Source organism: Dermacentor silvarum, chromosome 1 (genome assembly GCF_013339745.2).
Source record: "Dermacentor silvarum isolate Dsil-2018 chromosome 1, BIME_Dsil_1.4, whole genome shotgun sequence".
Classification (NCBI taxonomy): Eukaryota; Metazoa; Arthropoda; class Arachnida; order Ixodida; family Ixodidae; genus Dermacentor; species Dermacentor silvarum.
Genome location: NC_051154.1, coordinates 142,486,406 through 142,510,379, shown reverse-complemented (window position 1 = coordinate 142,510,379; position 23,974 = coordinate 142,486,406). Strand labels below are relative to the sequence as shown.

The 23,974-nt window shown below is 46.8% G+C and overlaps 1 protein-coding gene across 1 annotated transcript; it reads left to right on the top strand.

Moving 5' to 3' along the window:
* The first annotated feature begins 704 nt into the window (after positions 1 to 704).
* On the top strand, positions 705 to 8,429 carry LOC119463715 (uncharacterized). Its single transcript, XM_037724574.2, has 4 exons — positions 705 to 785; positions 1,246 to 1,419; positions 3,101 to 3,269; positions 6,417 to 8,429. The coding sequence occupies exons 2-4, from the start codon at positions 1,246 to 1,248 to the stop codon at positions 6,935 to 6,937; spliced, it is 864 nt and encodes a 287-aa protein (XP_037580502.2). The 5' UTR covers positions 705 to 785; the 3' UTR covers positions 6,938 to 8,429.
* The last annotated feature ends 15,545 nt before the right edge of the window (positions 8,430 to 23,974 follow it).

Genomic DNA, 23,974 nt, shown 5'->3' with positions numbered 1-23,974 from the left:
TGTATGCACGGTGTTTACGTCACGTTTTGCAACATACATAACTGGACTTCTTTCTTTTTCCTCTGCATTGTGAACAAGGCTCCCGTGCGGGAGCCGAAACGTCTCTTACTCGTATTTTAATTTTTGTGGTCGGCGTCTAATTTCAACTACTTACCTAGAAGTACGTACGTGATTGATGTGGGTAACGGGTAACTGCGAGGAAACTCGTGAAGTTAAAATTGGGACTCATCTGATATGAGAAAAAAAGAAACGAAAAAAAAAAGTATGATATATGGGAGAGTAACAGAAGAGAAGCAGGAGAGAAGCAAAACGCGCCACAGTAGGGGACCGAACCCACAACCACCGCATGTCGCATGTGCTGCTCTACCATTTAAACGACCACGGACGAAGATAGAGAAATGCGTTCGTTGGCTAACTTTTTTTTTTTTTTAGCCCCTGTTCGCGGGGTCTGATGCTTTCTTTCGCTTTCGCTTCAATATTGCCACATCCAATATGCGGCATGTAGAGAAAGACGAAGATCTCGCGCATTGCAGAAGAGAAGACGAGGTCCACGCCTAATCGTTTTTTCAGTTTACCTAATTAAAGTGACCAGCCCTGTTTTCCCAGTTCCTGCTGTTTGTGCATCGCGACAATATTATATGAAACATTAATGCACCCCCCCCCCCCCCCCTCCTATACCCTTGCGAGAGACTCCTTTCCTTTCAAAGGACTCTACCTTCCCTTTAGTTGTCAAGCCACGGGATGGCTTGCCGGATTTGCCGAAGTATCGGCATCACGGTCACTTTGTAAGTCAGCCCAAAGGACTGTATGCGCGAAGCTTTATGTGTTTATCAAGCGAACGACATCGCTCGCAGCGCCGTTACATTTGGGCAAATGTGGGTGCGACGTGGAGAAGCAGGCTTACGAAGTAGGAACAGAATATACAGAATGCCCTTTTCCAGCGCCATTAGGATGGTTTAGCAATAGCGTACCCAAGCCGATTAGCGTGCCCAAAAGCCAAAACTCTGCTTGCGTTGTTTTGAATTCCTTATGCGCGATTTCGTATGCCCTGCCGACAGCGTCCCCTAATTTTGGGTCGCCCATTTCTAAAACTTATAGTATAGTTGTTACATGGCGTCTACAGCGTTGACAAATTTCGCACCATCCGTAATGAATAACATAATATTACCGTTTAACGTTGTAAGGACATAGAAGATTAGCTCCACGCACAGTCTCTGACGTATGAATCTCGCTGCTGTCTTGCAGATGCCAAAACGCTTTACCGGGAAGCTTTGCGGGTTCCTTTTCGATCACCTGGAGCGCTGTACGTTCGGCGACCGGCTGCGCTGGGTCGATCGGACGTCGGGGGTCTTCCAGATATTTTGGCGGCACGGCAACGGTGCATCAGCTACTCCGGAGGAGGACTGCGCGGTCTTCATGGTACGACACCCGCTACAAAAGTGCCTGGTGCAGTGCGTAAATATAGGTTGATGCTGAAAGCTTGGGTTTAGTTGTCTTTACTTCCTCTCTCTCTTGGGCTAGTTGTCTTTTTGAGCTTATCTGATGCGCCCAAAAGAACGATCAAGAGAGGCAGAGCAATACAACGCAGAAAAATGACAAGCACAACAGTGCAAGAGCGATCGCACTCTCATGTTAGCAGTAAGAGGTGTTATACTTTACAATTTCCTGCTCACGTTCATTCGTCCACGATAGCACGTATCTTTCTCGATACATTCTCTGCTGCAACCGCGGTACCTCGGATTAGTGACGGTGTGGGGCGGTCAAAATAAGATTGGTACCAGCACATTCATAAACTGTAAGCTCCATCCAGGTTTCAACTGTGCATTTCTCGTGACAGCATATCTATATATGGTGAAAATTTGGGCGTGTTGGTGCGTGATTTTCGATGTTTGTAACACTGGGTGAGCACAATGTCAAAAGAAAGACGATACACAGCACCAGGCGCATCTACCACCAAGTACACGTTCATACATTCACTAAGAAACCACGTGACATGCGCAATACCACAAACTGGGATCGCTATATTGTCTGTGAGGTGCACAGAGGAGGTGTTAACACAATCTCTAGGCGAGATGTCGTTCCAGCTTCGATTATTTACCCAGCGAGCTTACATGTATTCTACTGATGATTGCATGATGAAAGCGCACATGCATTAACAATGGCTTATAAATTCCAACTATTCTAAATGAGATTGGAGAGAGCTCACAAGCGAAAGTTGGTTTCTCGGCCCTCTCAAAATCTCGTGCAAGCTCTGTAAGCTAAGTTAATGCGTACAAATCTATATTTTCTCCTTGCACGAGCAGCGTCGTTTATCGAATTCCTCTTCTGGGAAAAAGTACTCGCATATAAGGCAGACGGGACGTGGCATATCGACCATAGGTTAAGTAACCAAAATGCGTGTGATGGGCGGCTCGCCTTTCATTGCAAATCCCGTGGCTGTGAACTATTGTTTAATGCATGTACCACATGTTTTCAGCAAAATGCTTGTAAGCTCGCTAGGGTAATAATCGAAGCAGAAACTATATAGCGTCTATATAGCCCAGACTGTGTTAGCACTTCCTTTGTGTACCTTACAGGCAAGGAACTATCGTTTTTCGGACGATGATGGTACTTGCGCATGTCACGTGGTTGTTTAGTGAATGTATAAATGTGGGCTTGTTGGTAGTTCCGCCTTGTGTTGTGTTTCGTCCTTATTTTGTCGTTACGTTCATCCTGCTCTGCAAACATCAAAGGCATTTCTTGGTTTCGGCAACTAACTTAAAATCCAATTTCGTATACCTTCTGCAAACATGAACCGAGAATTTAAACAGGCATTGGCAAAATCTTCCCAAACCCTTTTTTTTTTCTTTTTTTTTCTTACTTTCTTTATGGGCAGCACATAGGTATTGTCCGCGACGAAGGACAAAAGGAGGTGTTAGGCTAACCACCGTCAGGTATATGTAAATGGCCAGCTAGCGTTTATTCATGCGCGTATCCCGCTAAAAACAGGCGCGCGCTCATTTTGAATTCCGCGCCGCTGCTGTCAGCAACTTGTGTGTTTGTTGCACGGAGGCCGAGTATGCGTGGTCTTCATATTTTGACGTTGTTGTATCCTTTACAGGAATGGCATCGGTATAAAAACCGCCGCTCCCAGGAGTGCGCTGCACTGGACGCGAAGCAACGATTTCGCGCAGCCTTGAACAAGATGAAACTGGACGTCGTGAAGAAGTGGGAGAGTGAAGTACCTGAAAAGAACTTTCAGTATCGCAGATTTCCAAAAGAAGATTTAGGTCAGTATTTCCGCTTTGTTTTTCTGATCCTAGCACTATACTGTTCAAGCACGGCCGGCGCCCTGAGTGACAGGCTTCGGTTACACTTAAACTATTCTGATAATTAAAAAAAAATCGTATTGTTAATGGCACAAACATCCGTGGTATAGACCTACACCACGGCGCTACGTCACGAAAATGTGGTGGCGCTGTCGTCGGAATTCAGTTTCGCATGGTAGGCACTCCGCCGCCGAGCCGCCCGCCCGTGTCGCGCCTAACCACAGCAGCCGCTGGGTTTCGCGGGTGGTTGTGCGGTTCCATCTTTGAGGTCTTTATTCTGTGATTTTACAACGAAGGAAACGCAGTATGTCGACGAGCTGAGTTGCGTCGAACTACGCAAGAGGCTAAAGTTTTCATAGGTTTCCTGTTGATGAAAACCGTCGCAAGCAGTATGGGCCGCCGCGGTAAAAAGCGATAGTTGGATTCTGATACCAGATCATCCATTATGCGCAAACCATGCCGTAACCGTTAAGTTTCTCCTTTATTTTGAGTGACGTGCATTAGCCAACCTATATATGATCTTAGGATGGTTATTAGCGTGTCATTACAATTTCTTGCCGCACTGCGGGAAGGCTAGATTAGGATAAGCCTTGAATGTAGGTCGAGCGAGCAGATGCCCCACAAAGCACGTCACATTCAAAATTATTTTTATCTCAAAGAATTGAGCCACCTGTATTGTAGATGTCCTATCACACGTTCACATACGCAAGCAGCGCGGTCACAGATGCGTTAATTGCAGTGTGGATGTCATAAACGCGCCTAAACGTGTCACTTAAATTTCGAGCGCAAAATAAAATGTACAAAGTTAGTACAGATTTGGAGCGATCGGACGGCAACGGCCAACAGCTCAGATTGCCGCGGCGTCGCCGTATACGGCCGGTACCTCGCCGGTCCCATCACTGATACGATCGCTTCTAACGCCGCTCATGGCGACGTAGAAATCGGCTACAGCTTGTTTTTACCATGAAATAGTTCTTAACAGAAAGAATATCTCGAGTTTGCGCGTGTTTCGTAAAGCAGCGCCCAGTTCTAAACCACTGGCGCGACCGGGAGCAACGATCCGACGGCATTTCGTCTCGCAGACGGAAACCAAGCACCGGCCGTCTCAACGAGGCGGCTCGGCTGGCTTGGAAGTACTACGTTTCGTTTGCTATTCGCACCAAAGACACCGAGGAAACCAATTCATTTAAGCCCACATTAATAGTGTTGTCAAAAATAAGCGCACTATGACGAGCTGCAGGCCAGGTCGCAAGTGCTGTCGGCCGTCACTGCGGCGGTCAGCTGCAGCTAGGCCTAGCGTCTCGTTCGGCCAAATCCCGATGGGGCCAAAATGCAAGAACTTGCACTGGGTACACATTAAAGAACCCCACGTAGTCAAAATTAATCCGGCGCCCCCACTACCGTGTGCTTCATAAAGAAATCGTGGTTTTAGCACACCCCACCCCCACCCCATTAAAAAAAAAAAAAAAGAAGCGCCCTCCGCGCGTGAAAGCGTGGGCGGCGAACGTTAGCGGAGCCTACGCGACGCTATTGACCATTTTCGCGGCGATACCGTGGGCGCTGCCATGTTTGATCACATGGTGACGCGTCCATTGCTTGCCTCAACTGCCTCCGTTGCCCCTTTGTTTTCAATGGAAGTGTATGACGCCGGCGCGGCTTAGAAAACCTCTGTTTTCGGCGATATCGTAGACGGTGACTAGGTGGACGACACGAAGCTTTGATCACAGCTTCAGAGAACATGCAAAAGCGCTTTCGGAGCTGATTAAGCCATGTCCAAACGGCTCAAGCAGCGTATATGGTGTTTGTTCTAAAAGCGGGGCTAAATATGTATTCCAAGCTATCCAAACATTCCACTCATGAATTCATGAATTCAGTCAGGATTAATGTGTCTTGCTCTTTGTTCTTTATTCGGCAAGTATTTTGAAGCAGTGGCTTGTCAGTTTCTGACTCAGTGAAGTTCCTTGGTGCGGCCACTATCTGCATGATTATTTTCTGCCTAATCGCTCGCGGGTGTGCTCAGTTCCGATAGATTTGTTCCTGCTGCTCACAGCGCTTGAAACGTAGCAGTTTTGTACATTGTAATACCTTGCAGAAAATATATATTGCAGTTGGTAACTCGCTTACTCTTGTGGACCGTTACGAAACATTCAGCTTCGACCATTCGTGCGTCATCGGTGTAGTCTGTCATTTATTGTGCGTATACATGCAGTGCACATATATTCAAGTGTGCGCCCATTCACTTATTCTTGATACGTCGGCGATAGAGTGGGCGTAAGTTTTCCTGCCATTTGGGACATATGTGTATAGATAACGTGCGCGAAACTTACTATGGCAGGAAGCGGCGCTACTCCCTTTGTCATTGTTTAACGAGTGGTACTCACTCTTGCCGACGTTCTGGGGATGAAGCCCTTTCTTTGAAGGTTAGCGATACAAGGCTGGCGGATGAGCAAATTTCTGTATCGTCGAGAAAAGCCGTACATCACGAAGTGCCGGTAACACGTTCGGACAGTTGCAGCAGCGGTCCGCGAACTTGGCCACACAGATTCATTCCATTCCAGTCACTATTTTTACAGCCAACTACTGCACACGTCTTCAATCCACGTGATTCAATCTAACATGATTGGAGCACAGTGTGTTAGCGAAAACTCAGTTGCATTTCCGACAGCTGATCGCACAGAAGCAAGGTACAAGCGGTAATGGTTTCGTATTCGTGCGCGGTCGCTGAGGAGACATATGGCGCGCCGCCGTGAGCGCCATCTCGTTTCTCTAAAACAAACTGATCCGCGAAAAGGGTCAATAAGGCCTAAAATATATCGACGGTGCCTACCGCTGTTTACAAACATGGTGTAGGTCTATAAGTTAGCTGATGGCACTCCACGAGTGCTGTGCTTATATGCACCTCTATTTTTCTCCTTTCATATGTTGCGCTAGGTAAGAGGGCCTATAACTGTCTGTATAGTTTTCGCCTTTTACTCTCCTTACCCTGTTTACATTTCGCACGTAGGACCCCTTCCCTTCTCATGCCCGGGAGGGCCGGGATATACCTTCGCTTTTCGACATAAGTCACTTAATGTGAGCTTCCTCCTTCTTCTTTGCCGCTTCTCCCAGAATACCTGTTGAAGAAAGAAGACCAGCGTGTTCCCGCTTCGCCCGCAGTCTCTGGTGACGACGTGTCCGAGACTGAGTCGCAACCGGCCTCGCCCCACGTCCTATCGAGCCCTGACGCGGACTCTGAGCCAACCTCATCCGACAGCTTTCAGAGCGCGGGGTCCGAGCCGCTGGCAACACAGTTAACGTCGCCCGCGGTGAAGTCGCCGGAGGATTGGTGGCAGCCGCTGATGGATGTCCGCCATTCCTACATGACTCCGCTGGGCTCCGAGGCGCCTTACAGATTGCTGACCGGGGACGAGATGGAAGACATGTTTTACACATACAACAATGACGAGAACGCTGACAAGGGGTCGCTTGGCGGCTTAGCACATAGCGATGTGCTGCTATGTACGGACGAAACCCTTCCCCATGACGACACCATTGATGAGAAACTTCTTGACGATCCATACGTTGGTGAGCTGCTGCTCATGGACGAAAACACTCTCGTTTCTACATTAGGTGACAATTTGATTCTATAGCTATAGCAGTGTCACTTCGTCCAACGGTCACTTCTTCCCATCCAGGTATGCATGTTCACCCAGGGCTTCTTGTTGATATATTTGCCTTTGCTTTCATCGCTTTATTTTACTCTCTCTTATGCTTTGAACGTGCTGCGGTATCTTAGCGGCTGTGTAGTGTGCTGCCGCTGAAGTCGCCGGTTATATTCCAGTGGCCGCATTTTCATAAACATAGAAAGCAAAAACATTTTTGGGGGATATATTGATGTGCTTTATTGAAGCAGTTCCATGTGGTCAAAATTCACCCCGCAGCCCTTCACAATGATGTTGTAAGAGCCTCATTCCGTTAACCATTGTAATAAGACGGCGTACAATGAACTTGTCGCATTTGTTCGAAGCTGCAGCGTTTAGTATTGTGGTTACGACTTATAGTCGTACGAGGGAAAGTAATGCAAGAGAATGCCGATAAAGTTACCCTTCTATGAAAAGACGAGGGACTGAAATTTCTGTTGATTTAGCAAAGCAACGAAGGCGTGCGCTTTGCCTGGTTCTTTTTTACTTCACTGACAGATAAAAACAGTGTCGGTTTACCATCAGCCTATTTTATGAGCACTGTACAAGACGGTACGTCTCTCCTAGCGATCTCCAAGTTACCGTGCGTATACCTCTCTCAAATAGACAACTTCTTTGCGCGGTTTATCTTAGCCAGTAAGTCGTAATTTTTGTTTCCCACGTCGCGTTTCACCGACACCATGCACATTGGCGTTCAACTAGAAGGGACTCAAAACATGTATACTGTAGCTTTCGCATCTGGACCTTTTGGACAAGATCAATTTTAGTATCTCTTCTTATGAGTGCGTTCTGTCTGTCACTTCTTTGATTTATTGTTTTTAAAGGGAAACGTGGGTGTCTGTACAAAGCTCGGGTATAGCGAAGGAATTGCACCGAATATAGTGAACGCGTTTGCAAAGTCTTGGGTATATTTCGGGCAGTGGCAAAACAGACCCTAGGAACTTCTGAAGGGATGTGAGAACTTTCTTTTCGCTATCTGTGTTGTGTGAGTTGATCGGACTGGCAAACATCTGCAAGGTTTTTTTTTCTTTATCTTTTTTTTTTTTTTTGCTCACTGTACGTTGAACAAACTTTCTAGATGACTGCAGTCTAAAGTAGGATAAAACGCACGCATCCCGATTTCTCTACTTTCTGGTGGTGGCTCTTTAATTTGTACGGCAAGGATCTCAGGCACCTAGCCAGTCCTGTGTATATAGTGCTCATATACTTCATTATTTTGTTACATATTGTCTGTCTTTGGTATCTCCCCGTCAGGGACGGTGTTTATATATGTACAGTGTTTTCGTGGCAGTTTTCGTGGAACGCACTTTAGTGCGTTCGTTGCAATCTGTGATGTGATTATAATATATGTTTGTTGAATAAAACATGGTTGATTGCTCAGTACCTATTTTATTGATTAAGCTGCTTTAATTATTCGAAATTGCTTCAAGCTTGCACAACATATCGTAACCTCTATCGGCACACCTCAACCGTGCCGCCTCGGAGGAACACTATATGGTGGCCATATCATGGATGGTCACCATACTATCACCACCGTAATTTCGCACTGAGAGGCAGGCACATTGGCAGAAGCCCCCTATGCAATGCAGCTGAATGCAGAGAAAGGGTAACGCCAGCCGAGAGCAGGAGCACCGATGTTATCAGCTCCGCTCGGCTTTTAGAGTGGCGTGCTATATATAGGAATAAGATGTGTTAGGTATAGGAGGTGTGTTTTTTTTTTCTTTTGACTCCCACCTGTATACGAAGTAAGCACATTCAGTGTTCTAGAAGTTCAAAACAAAATGGAGTAGTGTTTCAGTATTATTGTTTTCAAGTTTCTGATATATTCATCCATCACAACTTTGGAATCCGCGCAGTTAACGAATAAAAGTCCATTAAGAACCCGCTGACGCTACCCGTTTTGCGAAAATTGTGTCGGAAAAAGCTCATACACCGCATTTGTAAACAGCATTTTCATAGGTCGAATAATACTTTATTAACAATACCGAGCGGAGAAAGGTGCTGCATGTCTTCGCCCTTCGGGACGTCTGAACTGTTGTGAAAAGACACGGTTTCAGTCGCACGATTGTACCGATTTGGTTCCGTGCGGAGGTTATGTACCACGGCAGACAAGGGAGCACGAAGGCTGCAATACCCTTCTGCCAGGTCGCTATGTACGAACACAAAGAAGGCGAGATCACCAAACGACTGGCGTTGACATTTCGCTTACGAAGACGCCAAACAAATTGTGGGCTGCATAATTTTGAGTTCATAAGAGAAAAATAGAAGTACGATGAAAAGAGGATCTCGGGCGGTTCCCATTTATTTACTCTATAGCAGGTGCGTGCTTGTACAGCCAAACAAACAAACTATAACGTTAAAAACTAGTTCAGCATACTCGGGAAGACCGAATCTGCAAGCAGCACACGAAAAAGCTGCGTAGTTTTCTATTTTAAGATCACCTAATTTACGACCTACTCATATACTACATTTTGGACGTAGCTAGAAGCCACGGGCAAGGCAATCGTGCCTGAATTCGGAAGGAAATTCGTTCGCGAGAATCGGTCATCGCTGTCATCCTCATTCGCTGTCACGATCGGTGAGCAGCGCCCGTTCTTGCGAACCACATTCTACCGTCCGAACTGTTTTTGAACACCGATAACGGCGTTCACAGAATATTATTTTATTGTGATAGCAATTACATGGATACTCCAAGCGCATTTCTGCCGTCGTCGTCGTCGCCGTGAGTTCCCGTATAAAGTCCAACGGCGATAAAATCGTCGCCGCGCGCCGTATGCTGTATGTGCGATTGAAAGCGCGCACGTTGCCACGGGGAGCGAACGCACGGCGGAGAGCAAACGCGACGTCTCCTTCGCGCGAAAGGCCGTGGGGGGATTGGAGGGAGGAAGGGGAGGCGGCGTTTAGCTGGGGTACCAAATGCGTATCTTGCGACCGGGCGCAAGGGGAACTGGCGACTCAATCTCCCACGCGAAAGGAGGAAAGCAGCAAGGCAGCGCGAAAAGGTGGGGGCGCGGCTTCTCTCTGCCAGCAACTGTGTACTTGTACTTTGCGCGGCTGAGGGCTGTCGCGCCCACCCTATCTTAAAAGCGATCTCCACACGGCTCTTAGCTTTGTATGCGATGTGCTTTCGCCGCTCAGTTTCCGTTGATGCTGCCGCGCTTGCTCACGCCAGCGTTTTGACGGTGGTTGTCTGCGGTCATCGAGTGGGATCTATTCATGTTTGCTTGTGCGCGCTGACGCCATGCTTGTTAATTCAGTGAGTAAGCGAATGTGCCCAAGTTTATGCAGCCGATAAAACTACTATCCTAGCTTACTCCGTATAGCTCTCTACTAGTAAATTTGCTATCGCAATTTCTGCTTCGCCTTTCGGGCGAAACTGCGACTTTTTTTACTTACTTAATAATTGCGGATATTCATAAACCTTTTTGCGTTGGCGATCTTGGTAAGCCAGAGCGTGGGCTTTGAGCTATTGCGAGTAGTTTCTATTGATGACCTGCTAAGTTGCGGGCAGACTATAACGCAGCAAGCTCGACAACAGGGAGAGTTCACACGGATCCACGATGAATTAAGGCTATAGCGCCACTGACGAGGACGAAGAAGACTCATCTAAGCTCCTCGAAAGCGATCCTCGAAACAAAAATTTTATTCGAAGAGGAGGGAAAAAATGCCATGTTACAATACCAATCGCGCTATTACCAAAACTGAGCCACAGTGGATCATTTCTAACTTGTAAATGTCGACGAAATAAAGTGCGATAAAGCGAATAAAAAACGTCCAGGAATTTTCAACTCGCTGCCCTGATAATACCACAGCCTATATACCACGTGTCCCGTGTAATTGTGCAAAAAAATTTGCCACGTAGCTGGACAGAATTTAACGACGTAATGTTTGCCGTCGCTTGGAGCAAGTCAGACTATTTTTGTCTAACTTGCTCAGCCCGATCAGAATCAGCGCACGGAACGCGATTGCTTCTCGGTTGGATGTTTTTTTAAATATTGATACATTAAAAAAAAGTCATCCAACCGAGAAGCAATCGCGTTCCGTGCGCTGATTCTGATCGGGCTCAATTGATAGCGAATTGTCACGCGCAGCGTACGTTCGCGCGTAGCTACTGGATCTCGAGAGGAGGCGGTCGCGGAGGTTTACGGCGGATTTCGTACTCGTAGTTGGAAAAATGAGGCCAAACGGCGCGGTCCCATGAAAGGCCAGTCAAAATCGCGATAGAAAAGTGAGGCCCTTACACGAGTCTATGCGTTAGTTATAGTGGCCATATAAATTGTAGTAAACATTCACCTAAAATTTAAATAGCAAGCATAGTGCAATGCATGGACCACGTATACCTGTAAATACCCCACTGGATGATCTCGAGCACTCGCTCACAACGCAAGCATTATGAAGAATGCCCGCAGCGGAGGCGAACTGTTCTTACAGCCGCGCGATTACCCGCAACTCCGAAAATAAGATTCATCATCATTATCTGCCTATTTTACGTCCACTGCAGGCGGCCTCTGTCAGTGATCTGCAATGACCTCTGTCTCTTAACTCTGCAACACTAGGGGGCGAGGAAAGACAGCCCGGCAAGGAATACAGCGCGCATGAAGTTAGCAGCCATCCCTGCTCGCCCTTTATCATTGCACCCGCCAATGATTTGCACCCACCAATATATATATATATATATATATATATATATATATATATATATGGGTAGGTTTCGGAAAGCTAGTCGGGCCACAGCCCCCCCCCCCCCGGAACAATGAAAACTTGCCGCCGATGTCACAGCTATTGTGCTACTCCGTCTGTCGGCCCCCTTCTTGATTTTAAAAGAATATAGCACTATCTATGAGTCTAGACAATATTGCGCCATAGGTCTTGTGTCCGCAGAAGCACTGTGGCGCAGTTTGGCGGCAGAAAAGTCACCTTAACGTGCTTCCAACGTCGGGTCTTGCTGTGTGCGGATAAAGCACCTGTTGCAACAAAACCCTTTCGCTGATGTTGCGGCATCTTCCTCATCTTCAGGAGCTGCAGGTTAAGGCATACCAACCTTCTTTGTCGTGACGGCGTAACAAGCCATTATATATGTAATAATATTTCAGTGCCGTGAAGTGACCTTGATGAAGCCCGAAGACTACGCCTGCTTAGCATTGTGGGTTCGCTGAGAGTCCTAAAACAAATGGCTTAAGTATTTTAAGTGCGAACCACTTTAGGGGCCCGGGCTTTGTCATCTAATGTGGCATCTAATGTGATGTCATGTCAGCTTGGTCACGCTCAAAACAAGATCTCGAAAGAGGGTCAAAACAAGTGCAGAATTGACGGTTCAAAATAAACTAACAGGATTCAGAATAATTTAAAAGACAAGAATAATCAAGCATTAAGCGCATTAATTAGCATAAACTCGTGAAAATCGCTTCCGGAACGCCATTTTGGTACCAGCGCAGCGCAAGAGAGGGCGCCACCACCCCACAAGCGCTCGATTTCTCATCACTTGTGCAAGAATGGCACAAGAATAACCTAAGGGAAACACCGGCGCGTCACTGCTTCACACTTCTCCAGGTTTCACGTTAGTGGAGCTGCATTAGTGCTGGATTTGAACTACACAAGCGCAGAAGTTGAATCTAGTGCTTAATGAAGCTCCAATCCTGCTCAAATCCTGCGTTTGTGTAGTTCAAACCAACAGTGAGTTAACATAAGGAAACACCGGCGGATCACGGCTTCGCACTTCCCCAGATTTCACGTTAGTGGAGCTGCCTTAGTGCTGGATTTGAACTGCACAAGCGCAGAATTGGAGCAGGATTGGAGATATTATAAACGCAGGATTTGAGCAGGTTTTGAACTACACGAGCGCAGGATTTGAGCAGGATTTCTTGTGTTTTGTTCTTGTTGACTTCAAGAAGGTACGGCCTTTCTATGTTTCTCTCGTCCTTTCTAAAGAGTAGGCAGGCGTTGTGCCCCTTCTGGTGGCAGTTGCCAGCCTTGCTCCTCGCTTTTTCTTTCCTGTATATATGTTTACAAATCAAATAATAATACGAAGGTACGGAAAGCAGTGCTCTGATAGTTTACCGCCCTTGCAATACATTTGACTTCGGGCGCGCATCATTCTGTCTGGCAGAATCCCTTCGAGAAGAGCAATGATACCATTGCAAAAATAAATAAATCAACATTTGCACGTCAAGAAGCATGCTATGTGAGTGGTGAGTGTTGATTGTAATGAGACGATCATTCAATCATGAAAGGCATATATTTTATCGACGGAAGGCACGCGTGGCTGGCTACGGATAAGAACGCCTGCCAACGATCCGAACAGAACAGCTCCGCCCTCTATTAAAAAGCAGCAGTTCCGTTTGCACTACAGCAGTAATCTGGGCAGTTCAGGCTGGCGTCATTTGTCTGCAAAAGTGCGCAGTGTAAAGTTCTTAGCCAACCACAAAATATTCTTCGTAGTCACGTTCAAGAAGCTTGAACGAATAGTGTGATATCCCTACAAGCTCCATTGCGACAATCTGAATCAACTAATAACAGACAAGTACAAAGAAGATTCACAACTGTGAATTAATAAAGAACCAAGTGCAGGTCGGCCTCATGCATCCTTATGCGCCAGCTATTATTAGTAATGAAAGACATATACCTCTATTACTACCTACATTGAAAAACGGGGAAAGAAGAAAGTTTTTGAGGCGCGATTTCGCTTCGTCAGCCAGTAACTGGTCTTAATAATGCCGTTTTGGAAGTAGCAACGCGACGATGCGAGACGGCGCAAATATCAAGTGTGCAGCAAGCGTTTGCGCACGTCGGACGGTAAAAAAAAAAAAAAAAAAAAAAAAAAAAAAAAAAAAAAACCTTTCGCCCTCGCCTTGTCGGTTGCGGCAACTTAAGTCGCAGCAGCATGCCATCACAACGAAGTCGACAGGAGGCGGCAAGGAGGAAACGCCGGGGTGAGCGCGGTGGCGGCAAGATCTAAGAATGGCGCTACTTTTTATATATAGGTAAAGCCCCTATATATAAAAAGTAGCGTCACGCTTTGAAGAATGCCGCCGCCTCCTCGCACATTCCCGAGTTTTTTTTTTTTTTTAATTATTTCCTTGCGTGTTTGTTCAAAGTGTGACGTGCGCTTCACTTCAAATCTCGCGTGACCTAGCGCAAGGCTTTCATTGGCGAATAGTGTCAGTGCAGGTTTTTTGTTATCGTGCGGTAAATGTGGTAAATTCGTGAGTCCCATTTCAGTCGACCTAGGCTTCTGGCACTAAATGACTTTTGAGAATGTACAGTTATTTGTGAATGCATATTGAAAAGCAGAGACAAGGCATATGACGCAGAAAACATGTGCATGTACACATGCACAGCTTACCACTTCATCCTCCATCTTGCAGCAATAAAAGTGCCATTGCGAAATGCAAAAACGCCCGTGTGCTTGTGTTGTAGGGCACGTTAAAGAACCCCAGGTGGTCAAAATTAATCCGGAACCCTCCACTACGGCGAGCCTCATAATCAGAACTGGTTTTGGCACGTAAAACCCCTGAATGAAGAAAAAAGTGTCATTAAAATTTTTCTAGTTTTCGGCAGTCCCATTACCTGCCTTGAAGACAACAGCCTGCGTTCATTGCATGACCTCACTAATATGCTTCGCTTGTTGCCCCGGGGTTGTAACTGAGGGAAGGTGTTCGGAGCCCGGCAAAAACGAAAATCGCACGACATCATCGTCTAGCGGATCGGGCAGCTCTCTGCCTCTAAACATCAGCTTATGGCGATACCGATCTTTTGCTTCGGTGCTAAGCGCCTTAAAGTAGTCGCTCGTCATCTCGACAATATTCACGATATGTAGAATCAGCTCATCACAGATTCCACCAAGCAGTGCAAACATCGACACGCCGGCCTCACGTCGCGCATGCCTTCAAACAACATAGCCGGAAGTGCTTCTAGCTCTCCTGCCTGAAGTTCCGATGGGGCAACCAATCAGCGGCAAGCGAGGTTTATTTGTAAACACTGAAACCGCCTATACATTTTGTTCACTCTTTGTCGACATGCACAGCCAACGTTAAAGTTAAAAAAAAGAAGAAAGAAAGACATAGCCGTGGTGGTTAATAATTTTCGCTTGGTTTGGATCTTCTGGAATCTATGTTCGCTTATTATGTACAAATTTCCGTTGTGAATGAAAATTGCTTCTGCAGATTGACACTTTCTCACTGCGTGGAGGTCGGCTTTTTTTTTTTTTTTTCAGTGCAAAATGTGTGAATGAAAACGTTCAACTTTTACTTGTCTTCAGTTTTGCCTGACTGAGAAATCGCCCAGCTTTAGTTGATCCACTTCACAACACACGAACAAAATTAACGAATGATGGTGCCAGGAAGTTATTTTCTTTATGCTAGCCCCCACTGTATCTGCGGAGTAGTTGAACCGTAGCCCTTAACTTAACCACAAGTTAGGAATTTCAAAGCGACTACTTTCACGAAATGACGAAATGTAACATTTTAACGACGGTTTACTATGTAAATATTTTTCATTATAATTGCTTGGCGCTGGTGTGTACGAGCGATGCCCCAGTAATTTCAACAATGAATAGAAGCTTGCAAGGTAAACGCGGCAGTAAGTGCTTCCTAAACCCGGCACACTTGAGCGGGTTTTCCTTCGCGATTTGGCCAATTAATGTCGCCGCGCCGCCAGCGGACCTGCGAGAGAGCCCGCACAGCCATCTTGCGTGCGAAGTGGGAAAGGAGGGCTTCCGCGGAAACCCTCCTCCTCCCGGCAAAGCGCCCTCTCCCTCTACCTTCTGACCTCAGCAGTGACGTCATGCAGGCATTGTTTTGCTTGTGAACCTGGATGCTGATCTGAAGCTCCACCTTCCACATGGCTTACCACGACGGGAGGTAACTCATTTGTCGCCTATGACTTGGAGTAGCTTTTACCAATGCGTACTCCTACCTCATCGGAATGGCCACAGGTCCAGATTGTGAAGTTTGCGGGTGCAAAGAGACGATAACACACCTTCTGTGTGATTGTCGTCGTTTCAATGCACGAAATCCTCAGCACCACGCTCGACAAGATTGACAACCGTTCCCTCACGGAAGCGAGAATTCTTGGACCATGGTCCCAGGCGACGTCGGCACGAACTGCTTTAAAAGCGCTAGAGTGCTTTTTAAAAGAAACGGGACTCATTGAAAAACTATAGAATGTGCAAACTGATGTTTTCCTTCTTGTTTTTATCTTCTCTTGTTTTCTTATTTTCCCATCCCCCTGTGCAGAATAGCCAACCGGACACTTAACCTGGTTAACCCCTCTGCCTTCCACCTCTTGTTTTCCTTCCTTCCAGCGAAAGCCACACAAAGTATCAGTCTACATAAGTGACTGGCGTGGTTTTCCTGCGTAGCGTGTGTCGAATAGCAAGATAATAATATGAAGGTGGCAATTAATTAACAGCGATTCCACTGAGACAAGTAATCCGTCGCCTCATCACACCTGTTCTCCCAAGATCACGTGTTACTTGACGCCATCGGGCTAAAAAGGATGCTCATCCGTCCACCATGGTTCTGAGTGGCGCTGGCTAACACTCCTAGGGCTAGTTCTAATAAACATAAATACCCAAGTTCGTGGACGAATTGATGGCCGTGGCTGTAGCACAATTGGCAGTGCAACGCACGCGTAATGCGGAGGTTGCGGGTTGGGCTCCCGCCAGCGACAAGTTATCTTTTCGTCCACCTTTCATTTCCCTTTTCTTCATTATTTTCTACATTCCAATTTCAACCACACTTAATTTCCCCGATGCTTTCCTTGGCTTCATTGTCTGTTGGCTTTATGTGGTCCTGCTCCCAAAAAATAGGACATAGTGACCGTAGTGAAGAACGGACTCAACACTATCAGATGACAGTGATGTCGTGAATGCTATCTGTGCTGTCGCGCCAGCAAAATCATGTCTGTTACGCCACGTCGGCATTCATCCGTCTAAGCTGCACCGTCCGGAGATCCGCTAAGGCAAATAATATGGCCACTTTTGCGAGAAGTATGACCGCAAATGAGCTGCGCAGAACTAAAATTCAGCCGACGCCGGAGTGTTCTCTAGAGAGAAAGAAAAACTACACCAAAATTTTGAAAATACAAGGCTGAAGTTGCTGCTGCACACTCCATGACAAATAGGTGCTTCCAGTAATGCGAACGCGTTTGTCCAGGCAGAACAATTAAATTTTACGGTTTGTTCCAGGCACTGAAGCGATATAGTCTCGGTTTTGCCCAAGTTCTAAAGGATAAGGAAGCCATAATAGTCCTAAAACCGTTGCGTTTACGTTTCAAATCGCACACGGGCTTCATGTTTTCGGCTCTTATTCATTAAAATTTGGTAAGCCGCCAAGTTTCCTTCATAGCTAAAGCATTCTCCTCATAAAGGCACCCCACCCAGTCACACAGGGCTGAATCTGACAGCAACTACAATGCTGGAGTGCGTATGAGGAGGTACTAACTTACTCTGAAACGTCAGCCGACGACAGGCGATGGCGGAGTAGCACAGCTGTCTGGAACTCAATTACGAACATTCACAACAGCCAAAGAAACTGCCCCCGTCGCGGCGTTCAAAACCTGCAACTTCGCACCGACCGAAAGCCAAGAGGGGAAGTCCTCGCCGAAAGGCGCAGTAACAAGGCGCAATCCGAAACTATGCGTGATAGAGCGAAGACGTACATGAAAGGAGGAAATAAACTAGGAGAGAGCATGCTCTGCTCCGAGAAATCGCAAGGAATTGTGGGGCGCGCCGTCTGCTGGTAGCTTCCGGTTCGCGGCAGCATGCCCGGCGCCCGTGTTTTTCTGCGCGGTTTCAACTGTCAGTCGTGCGAGGCTTTCCGTCCGCTTTGTCGACCAGCAATGTCGTACCATTCATGCGGCTGATTTCTAGGTTTCAGTTCACTCTGGGCCCGATGATGACAAGCCAAGACAGGTAAGGATATGATTTTATTCATGAACGAACCTTGGTATTGGTTTCGGCGGCCTTTCTTGCTTCTGACAGGTTAAGCTCTACGACATTTGCCGCTGTTTGGATGCATGGTCACAGACTGCTCTGCGTGTGGGTCAGTCAGACAGATGAAAAAGTTATCTTTATCCGATAATTTATCAAGCGTATAGAAGTATTACTTTAGAAAATCGGGTGCCAAGGCGATGGCTACAGCGGTCTGGTAAATGGTGCTCTGTGATCGTCGCTGCAACGGATATCGTCGGTAACGGCGCAGCTCGCGTAATTAGAAAGTGAAGGGCTGAAAATGCTTGAAAACCTTGTGCGCTGTCAGCGGCATTTCTCGGTCGAAACTCAAGGTTCATTTGAAGTGGTACGTAGTTAAAAGTTTTCGCTATTTTGTCAACTAGATGGGCAGCCGTAATATGTCGGCGATACGGCCATTCCCCCGAATGGCCGAATCGTCGACATATTACGGCTGCGCATTACCTCTATCTGCTTTCAGGGAACCAATGTGGGCTAGTTGGCTACGAGTATTATCTATCTCGTGGTTAAATTAAATTATGGTGTTTTACGTGCCAAAACCATGATTTGATTAGGAGGCACGCATTGTGGGGGGCTCCGGAATAATTTCGACCACCTGCAGGTATAGATTTAGGTGCACGTTAAAGAACCCCATGGTTCTTTAACGTGCACCTAAATCTAAGTACACGGATGTTTTTCGCATTTCGCCCCCATCGAAATTCGGCCGCCGTGGCCGGGATTCGATCCCGCGACCTCGTGATTAATCGCCCAACACCGTAGCCACTAAGCAACAACGGCGGTTTATCTCGCTGCGTCCCGTTTACATATGCGCCTTAGAAGCATGTTTTCATAATACCGCTATATGTGCATGCGAGCACTGAAATAGTTCTGGTTGTTTGAGTCAATGTTAGACAAAGAAATATCTTGGGGAGTCATTGCGTGTGGCCCTTACACAGCTCATCGCCGCCTGATAAGTGGCACTGTATACGTTCATTTTCTTTTTGTTCACTGATGGTATCTGCCGTGTTATAGTTTGGAAGTGGCAGCCATGCCTCTGATGCTTGTGCACAGCTGACTCAGCAAGGGATGCTGCAAGGCAGTAGTTACATGCGTTTACCTTTAACGCTTGAACTTGAGCAGCCAACGGCTGAACAGCCGACAACGGTTTTGCTAGGCGCCTGCAACCGGGTAATCTTCGTGTGTGACAAAGCCGGACTGCAAGCGCATCAAATAAGTTTCAACGGCGAAGCGGTGGCGGCGGCTGGGCTCACTCGAACCGGGAACAACTAGCAGACGGCGCATCCGAGAATCCTCGCTTTTTTACGGGTCACCTATTCTTTTAACAGCGAAGCTGTGTAAGCTTGGCAAGATTCCGTTGTGCAACGCTAATACTGGTTGAGCGAGGAGGAACCACGCATTGGGGGCGAGGATACGGAGTCGCCATCTGTCGGAGGCGCCTCGCTTGCGTATAGTATATGAGGGATAACGCGGCGCGCTCCTCATAGGTTTGGTTTGGCTGTCGGTGCTCAATAAAAACACCACGCGGGAGCTCTCCTGGCCATTTCTGTAAGTACTCTCCAAACAAGGGATCTTTCTTACTGGCAGAATAATCATCTTGGGCAAACAGAAAGCACAGAATATATTTTACAGGTGCTATCTCTTTACCGAATACGTACAGTGAACACCCATTGCGCGCGGTCGCCGCGATGGAGTCCCCCGAACCAGCTTCTTGCGTGAAAAGTAGGCAATCGCTGAGAGCTGACTATGTGAAATCTGTTCTTATAGTGTGCTGCCTGTATAACCAAATGGAGCATAAAAGAATGAAGCCTCAATGCAGCGATCGCACGGTTCGCAGCGACCGACTGCGCGTCTGCAGCATGTCCGCGCACGATGTTTCGCTTTCTCTGCGAGCGCGTTTTCGCACCGTGCCGTGAGCTTTAGACCGCAGAATATAAACATTTGACACTACACAAGCAACCACTGTTGCGTGGACGCTATCACAGCTGTTCAAAAATAATTTCGTTATAGCTATAGGGACTTCGACGCCTACGGCGACTTGTGATGTGCGATCGCGAAGATTCAATCATTGTTTTTTTTTTTCTAAATTCTTGGACGTTTTAATATCGTTATTTCTCAAGTTGCGTCGCACTGTATGGTTATCGGTCTTCTCAGCGAGGAATTTCCCGCTGCATCTTTTTGTTGATCCAGTACATTGATTCTTTGGTGCTAAAACCAACATGAGCATATGTCATGTCTTTTTTGAGTGTGCTTCTTACCGTTTCCTTTCCATTCTGGTGAACTTGCCAGTATCTAGCATCAAGGAGTTCATATATCAAAGCTTCATGACATTAGCCGGGCAGCGCGCGCAGGCGGGCGTCTCAGTGTCCACGCTTGATCTGCTACTCATACCGAACGTCGCAGCCGACGCGCTTAGCAGAAATCTTCCTCGCAGTGATGGAGTCGCTTGCAACACACCCAAGTTGTAGCCGCGCTGCTGGTGCTAAGTTTCGCGATCCAAGCTATAGACGCCGCTTCTTGGCATGCGAAAAAAGTGGGAACGGTGAAGGCTGGCACCGGGCTCCATGTTGCGTACGACAGTGGCGCACCACGGGGGGGGGGGGGGGGGGGGGGTTTTTGTAACACCCCTAAAATACCCCCCACGCGTAAGCCCAAGCAACGTACCTTTAAGTTATTCTGTATTTTTCAGAAAGATTGGTGGCTTGGGTAAAATTTTCTGATTAACAGGCGCCCGACACTCTAGATGGCACTGACTTGCATACCGACAGAGGCTCGGGATCGCGTTGATTGGAGTAAAACGCTGAATAAACTTCGTCATCATCCTTGGTGTCATTATTATTATAATCAGGCATTTTATTTGCTGTTGGATTCCTTTGGCTAAAGCAAGGAAATTGCAGATTATGCAAAGTGCTTGCTTCCCCCTCCCCCCGCAAAAATTTAACCACGTTTTCAGCACGTTTTCAGCAGTCATGTGACCGCGCTAATGAAAACGTGCGCGCGCCGGCACCCGGGCATTTCTCTGCTCTACCGAGATATGGCTCGACCTAAGCGCACCTTGACGCTGGAAGAAGAGGCTGCCCGACGAGAGAAGCGCCTTCAAGCCACGCGGGGAAGGAATAGCAGTCTTCGTGCCGATCCAGCCTACCTCGCCAACGAAGCCGCCGATATTCGACGTCCACGAGCCAATCCGGAATACCGAGAACGCGAGAATCGAGCCAAGTGTCAACGCCCAGCCTTGCCATGATAACCTAGCCTTGCCCTGATAGCCTAGCCTTGCCCTGATAGCCCAACCTTGCCTAGAAAAAGCCAAGTTAAGCCACGTTAAGCCTACATCAACTAGTTGCTAAGGAACGTCGCCCAGCTCCGCTGTTTCTTCAGACTTGGCACCGCTAGTGTCAAGCTGGCCGCATTTTTATAGTGTACAAGATCGGAACTTTTGTGTGTGTGCGTGTCTCTGTGTGTGAATTACTGCTATGAGCTGTACAATGTTTCAAATTTTTTTCGTTTAAAGCAATTTTTCTGCTTTGTCCCACTGCTGCATCTGTAAGGGTTGATCGGCCTAGTCAGGCAACTGTAATCTATTAGCCAACTTCGCCGTTTCCAAGTCCCCTAAGGCAAATATTGTAAATATGTGTTGAATAAAAATGAAGAAAGAAATAAAGAAACCAAGAAACTATCACCTGCATTGGTATCTCATATTTTTGCTCGGACTGCCTGAGTGTTTTAGACCGAAAGAGTTATTGGAAACTTGTAGTAAAAGTTTGTGACTGTGCGAGCACGACTGATGGGTGGTGCAAGCGCCACTTACATGACGCTGTCCCAGTAAAAAAAAAAAAAAAAAAAAAAAAAAAAAAAAAAAAAAAAAAAGGCTTCACCTGTGGGTCTTTTAAATCACGTCCTAACATTTATGTACCGCTGCAGAGATGAATAGGCCGGACACCCGCAGGTCGTCTCATTTTTGATAACCTGACGAGCACATCCAATGAATGTCATATCTGTATTTTTCTTTCGACTCACACCTGCACATCGCTGTTCTAGAAGGTTGTTCTTTCAGTCTCTTTGTGAGAGGAATACGTTTTGAGATAAATTATCATTCAAAGCTTTCATGTCTCCAGCTCAAGTGCACGCTGTACTTCGCCTATTTTCTCACACAACTGACTTTGAAAACTTCAATAACTTGAAAATACCACTCGCTTCCATTGGCGTATCTATAGAAAAAGAAGCAGTACTTCCACGCGCGCGAGTGCATGCGTACATGCGCGCAGAGTATGCAACTGATCTTCTTCTTCTTTCTGGGGTTTTACGTGCCTGTGTGGGCGTATTGCCCACGGCAATATAAGACATTGCGTCACATAGCGGCCGCTGTGAACTTGATATAAATATCTATTATTCAGCAAGGCAAAATTCAATAACCGAATGCCCAAGGTAAGTCCACCCCAAGTACTGTCTATATCCTGTGAAGACATGCCTGGGATATGCATGGGACAGAATGACTCGGACCAAAGGGAGACGCACAAGATGTCGTCGGGTAAAATTTGCACTTAATTTTGCCAGGGATATCGGTGTCCCATTTGAAGACATCAACACCCATGGGGCATAGTTTTTGTCACTGGGGTCGTATCATCGATTACACTAGTGTTCTCTGCGTTTCCGAAATTATAGAGACAGAAAATGCTATATTCGCGATAATGAGTGACATGTTTAGACACGTTGTTTCAGAAAATGCGTTCGAAATTCCTTAAAATGAGGAAAGATAATTCCTCGGGATTGCGCTTAACGCAGCGGCATATATAATAAAGTGGCTCGAGGTAATTAAATTAAAAATAGACCAATTAACTTCTTTAGCGAAAGCGTCAAACAATCGATCATAATGCGAAGCTTGAAGCCCGTCGTTCGAAGAGTTCAAACTCCTTCGATACTTGCAAAATAATGCTGACGCGGGTAATTTAAGGCACGATATAGGGGCCGAACTAGGCCCTATTCGCAACTCAAATGAACTGCAAGGGGCGCTGCGAAAACTGGCCGCGTCTGGCTACACTGTGCAACATGGCGGCTATACGGAGGTCCCCCCGTCGCCACAACCGCTGTGTTGGATGTACAGTACACTGTAGTTTGATTATTTTCGTGCAGTGTGATGCCGGTTTGCGCTGTTTTGTGGAAGGAAAGCGAGTAGCTTACGCCGGCCAAATCATTTTAGCCGATCTGAGAGAGGCACAGTGGGTAATGAGGCTGAAGTGGTCGCACGGTGTGTGCAAACATCTGGCGTGACAGCGGACCCGCACGAGATTCTGATTCTTGAACCCATTGGTCGTGGAACCGAAGTGCTCGTGCACTGTTGGATGGCCGGAAAAGTACAAGCACGTTTCTGCTGCTTTGAGTCACTGTTAAGGCGTGGATAGATAGTCCGGTGTTTCGAGCGTGCGAGACAGTGGCCGGCGAAGTTGGATACGTCACGCTGGCCTCGCCAGGATTGCCGAAATATTACAACCTGCTCAGTTTGGTACGTTTAACATGGCCCGCAGCAGCGCACCGACTTGCTCGATCAGCTGTTGCCGCTGTAAATGCGGATAAATGCGCAGCCGGCGCGCACTTTCTCATTGTTGTTGCCACATTTTCGTTCGACGAAGGCGCAAACTCTGCACGCTCTTTTCAGTCCAGAGAGCAAGCGAACCTAAAATCAAGCTTTGCAGTTTATCGCCAGCATGCACTACGAATATGTGGCGAACCATTTTTTCTCTTGTAGAGAACAAAACGATAAATAAGAAACTGAAAGATCTGCTTACTACAATAAAAACACATTTGCACACCATGTACATGTATGGCTTGTGCTGCGTGGCCTGACCATGATTGATTACTCCCCGCTGTCTACGAACATGTCGCTTATGGCTGCTGTGTACTAATGAAATAAAACAAATGTATCTGTGCAAATTAATGTTAACTAAGCTACTGCATTATGAATCTAATTAATTTTTCACGTTATTCTATAATTTACGTAGCCTGCACTTTAAGTGGCCAATACT

Bases quoted from the DNA above. Each gene is read 5' to 3' on its own strand.
- LOC119463715 (XM_037724574.2), top strand. From the start codon at position 1,246: ATGCCAAAACGCTTTACCGGGAAGCTTTGCGGGTTCCTTTTCGATCAC. The intron at 1,420-3,100 runs GTACGACACCCG...TATCCTTTACAG, and splicing joins AGGACTGCGCGGTCTTCATG to GAATGGCATCGGTATAAAAA. The intron at 3,270-6,416 runs GTCAGTATTTCC...CGCTTCTCCCAG, and splicing joins ATTTCCAAAAGAAGATTTAG to AATACCTGTTGAAGAAAGAA.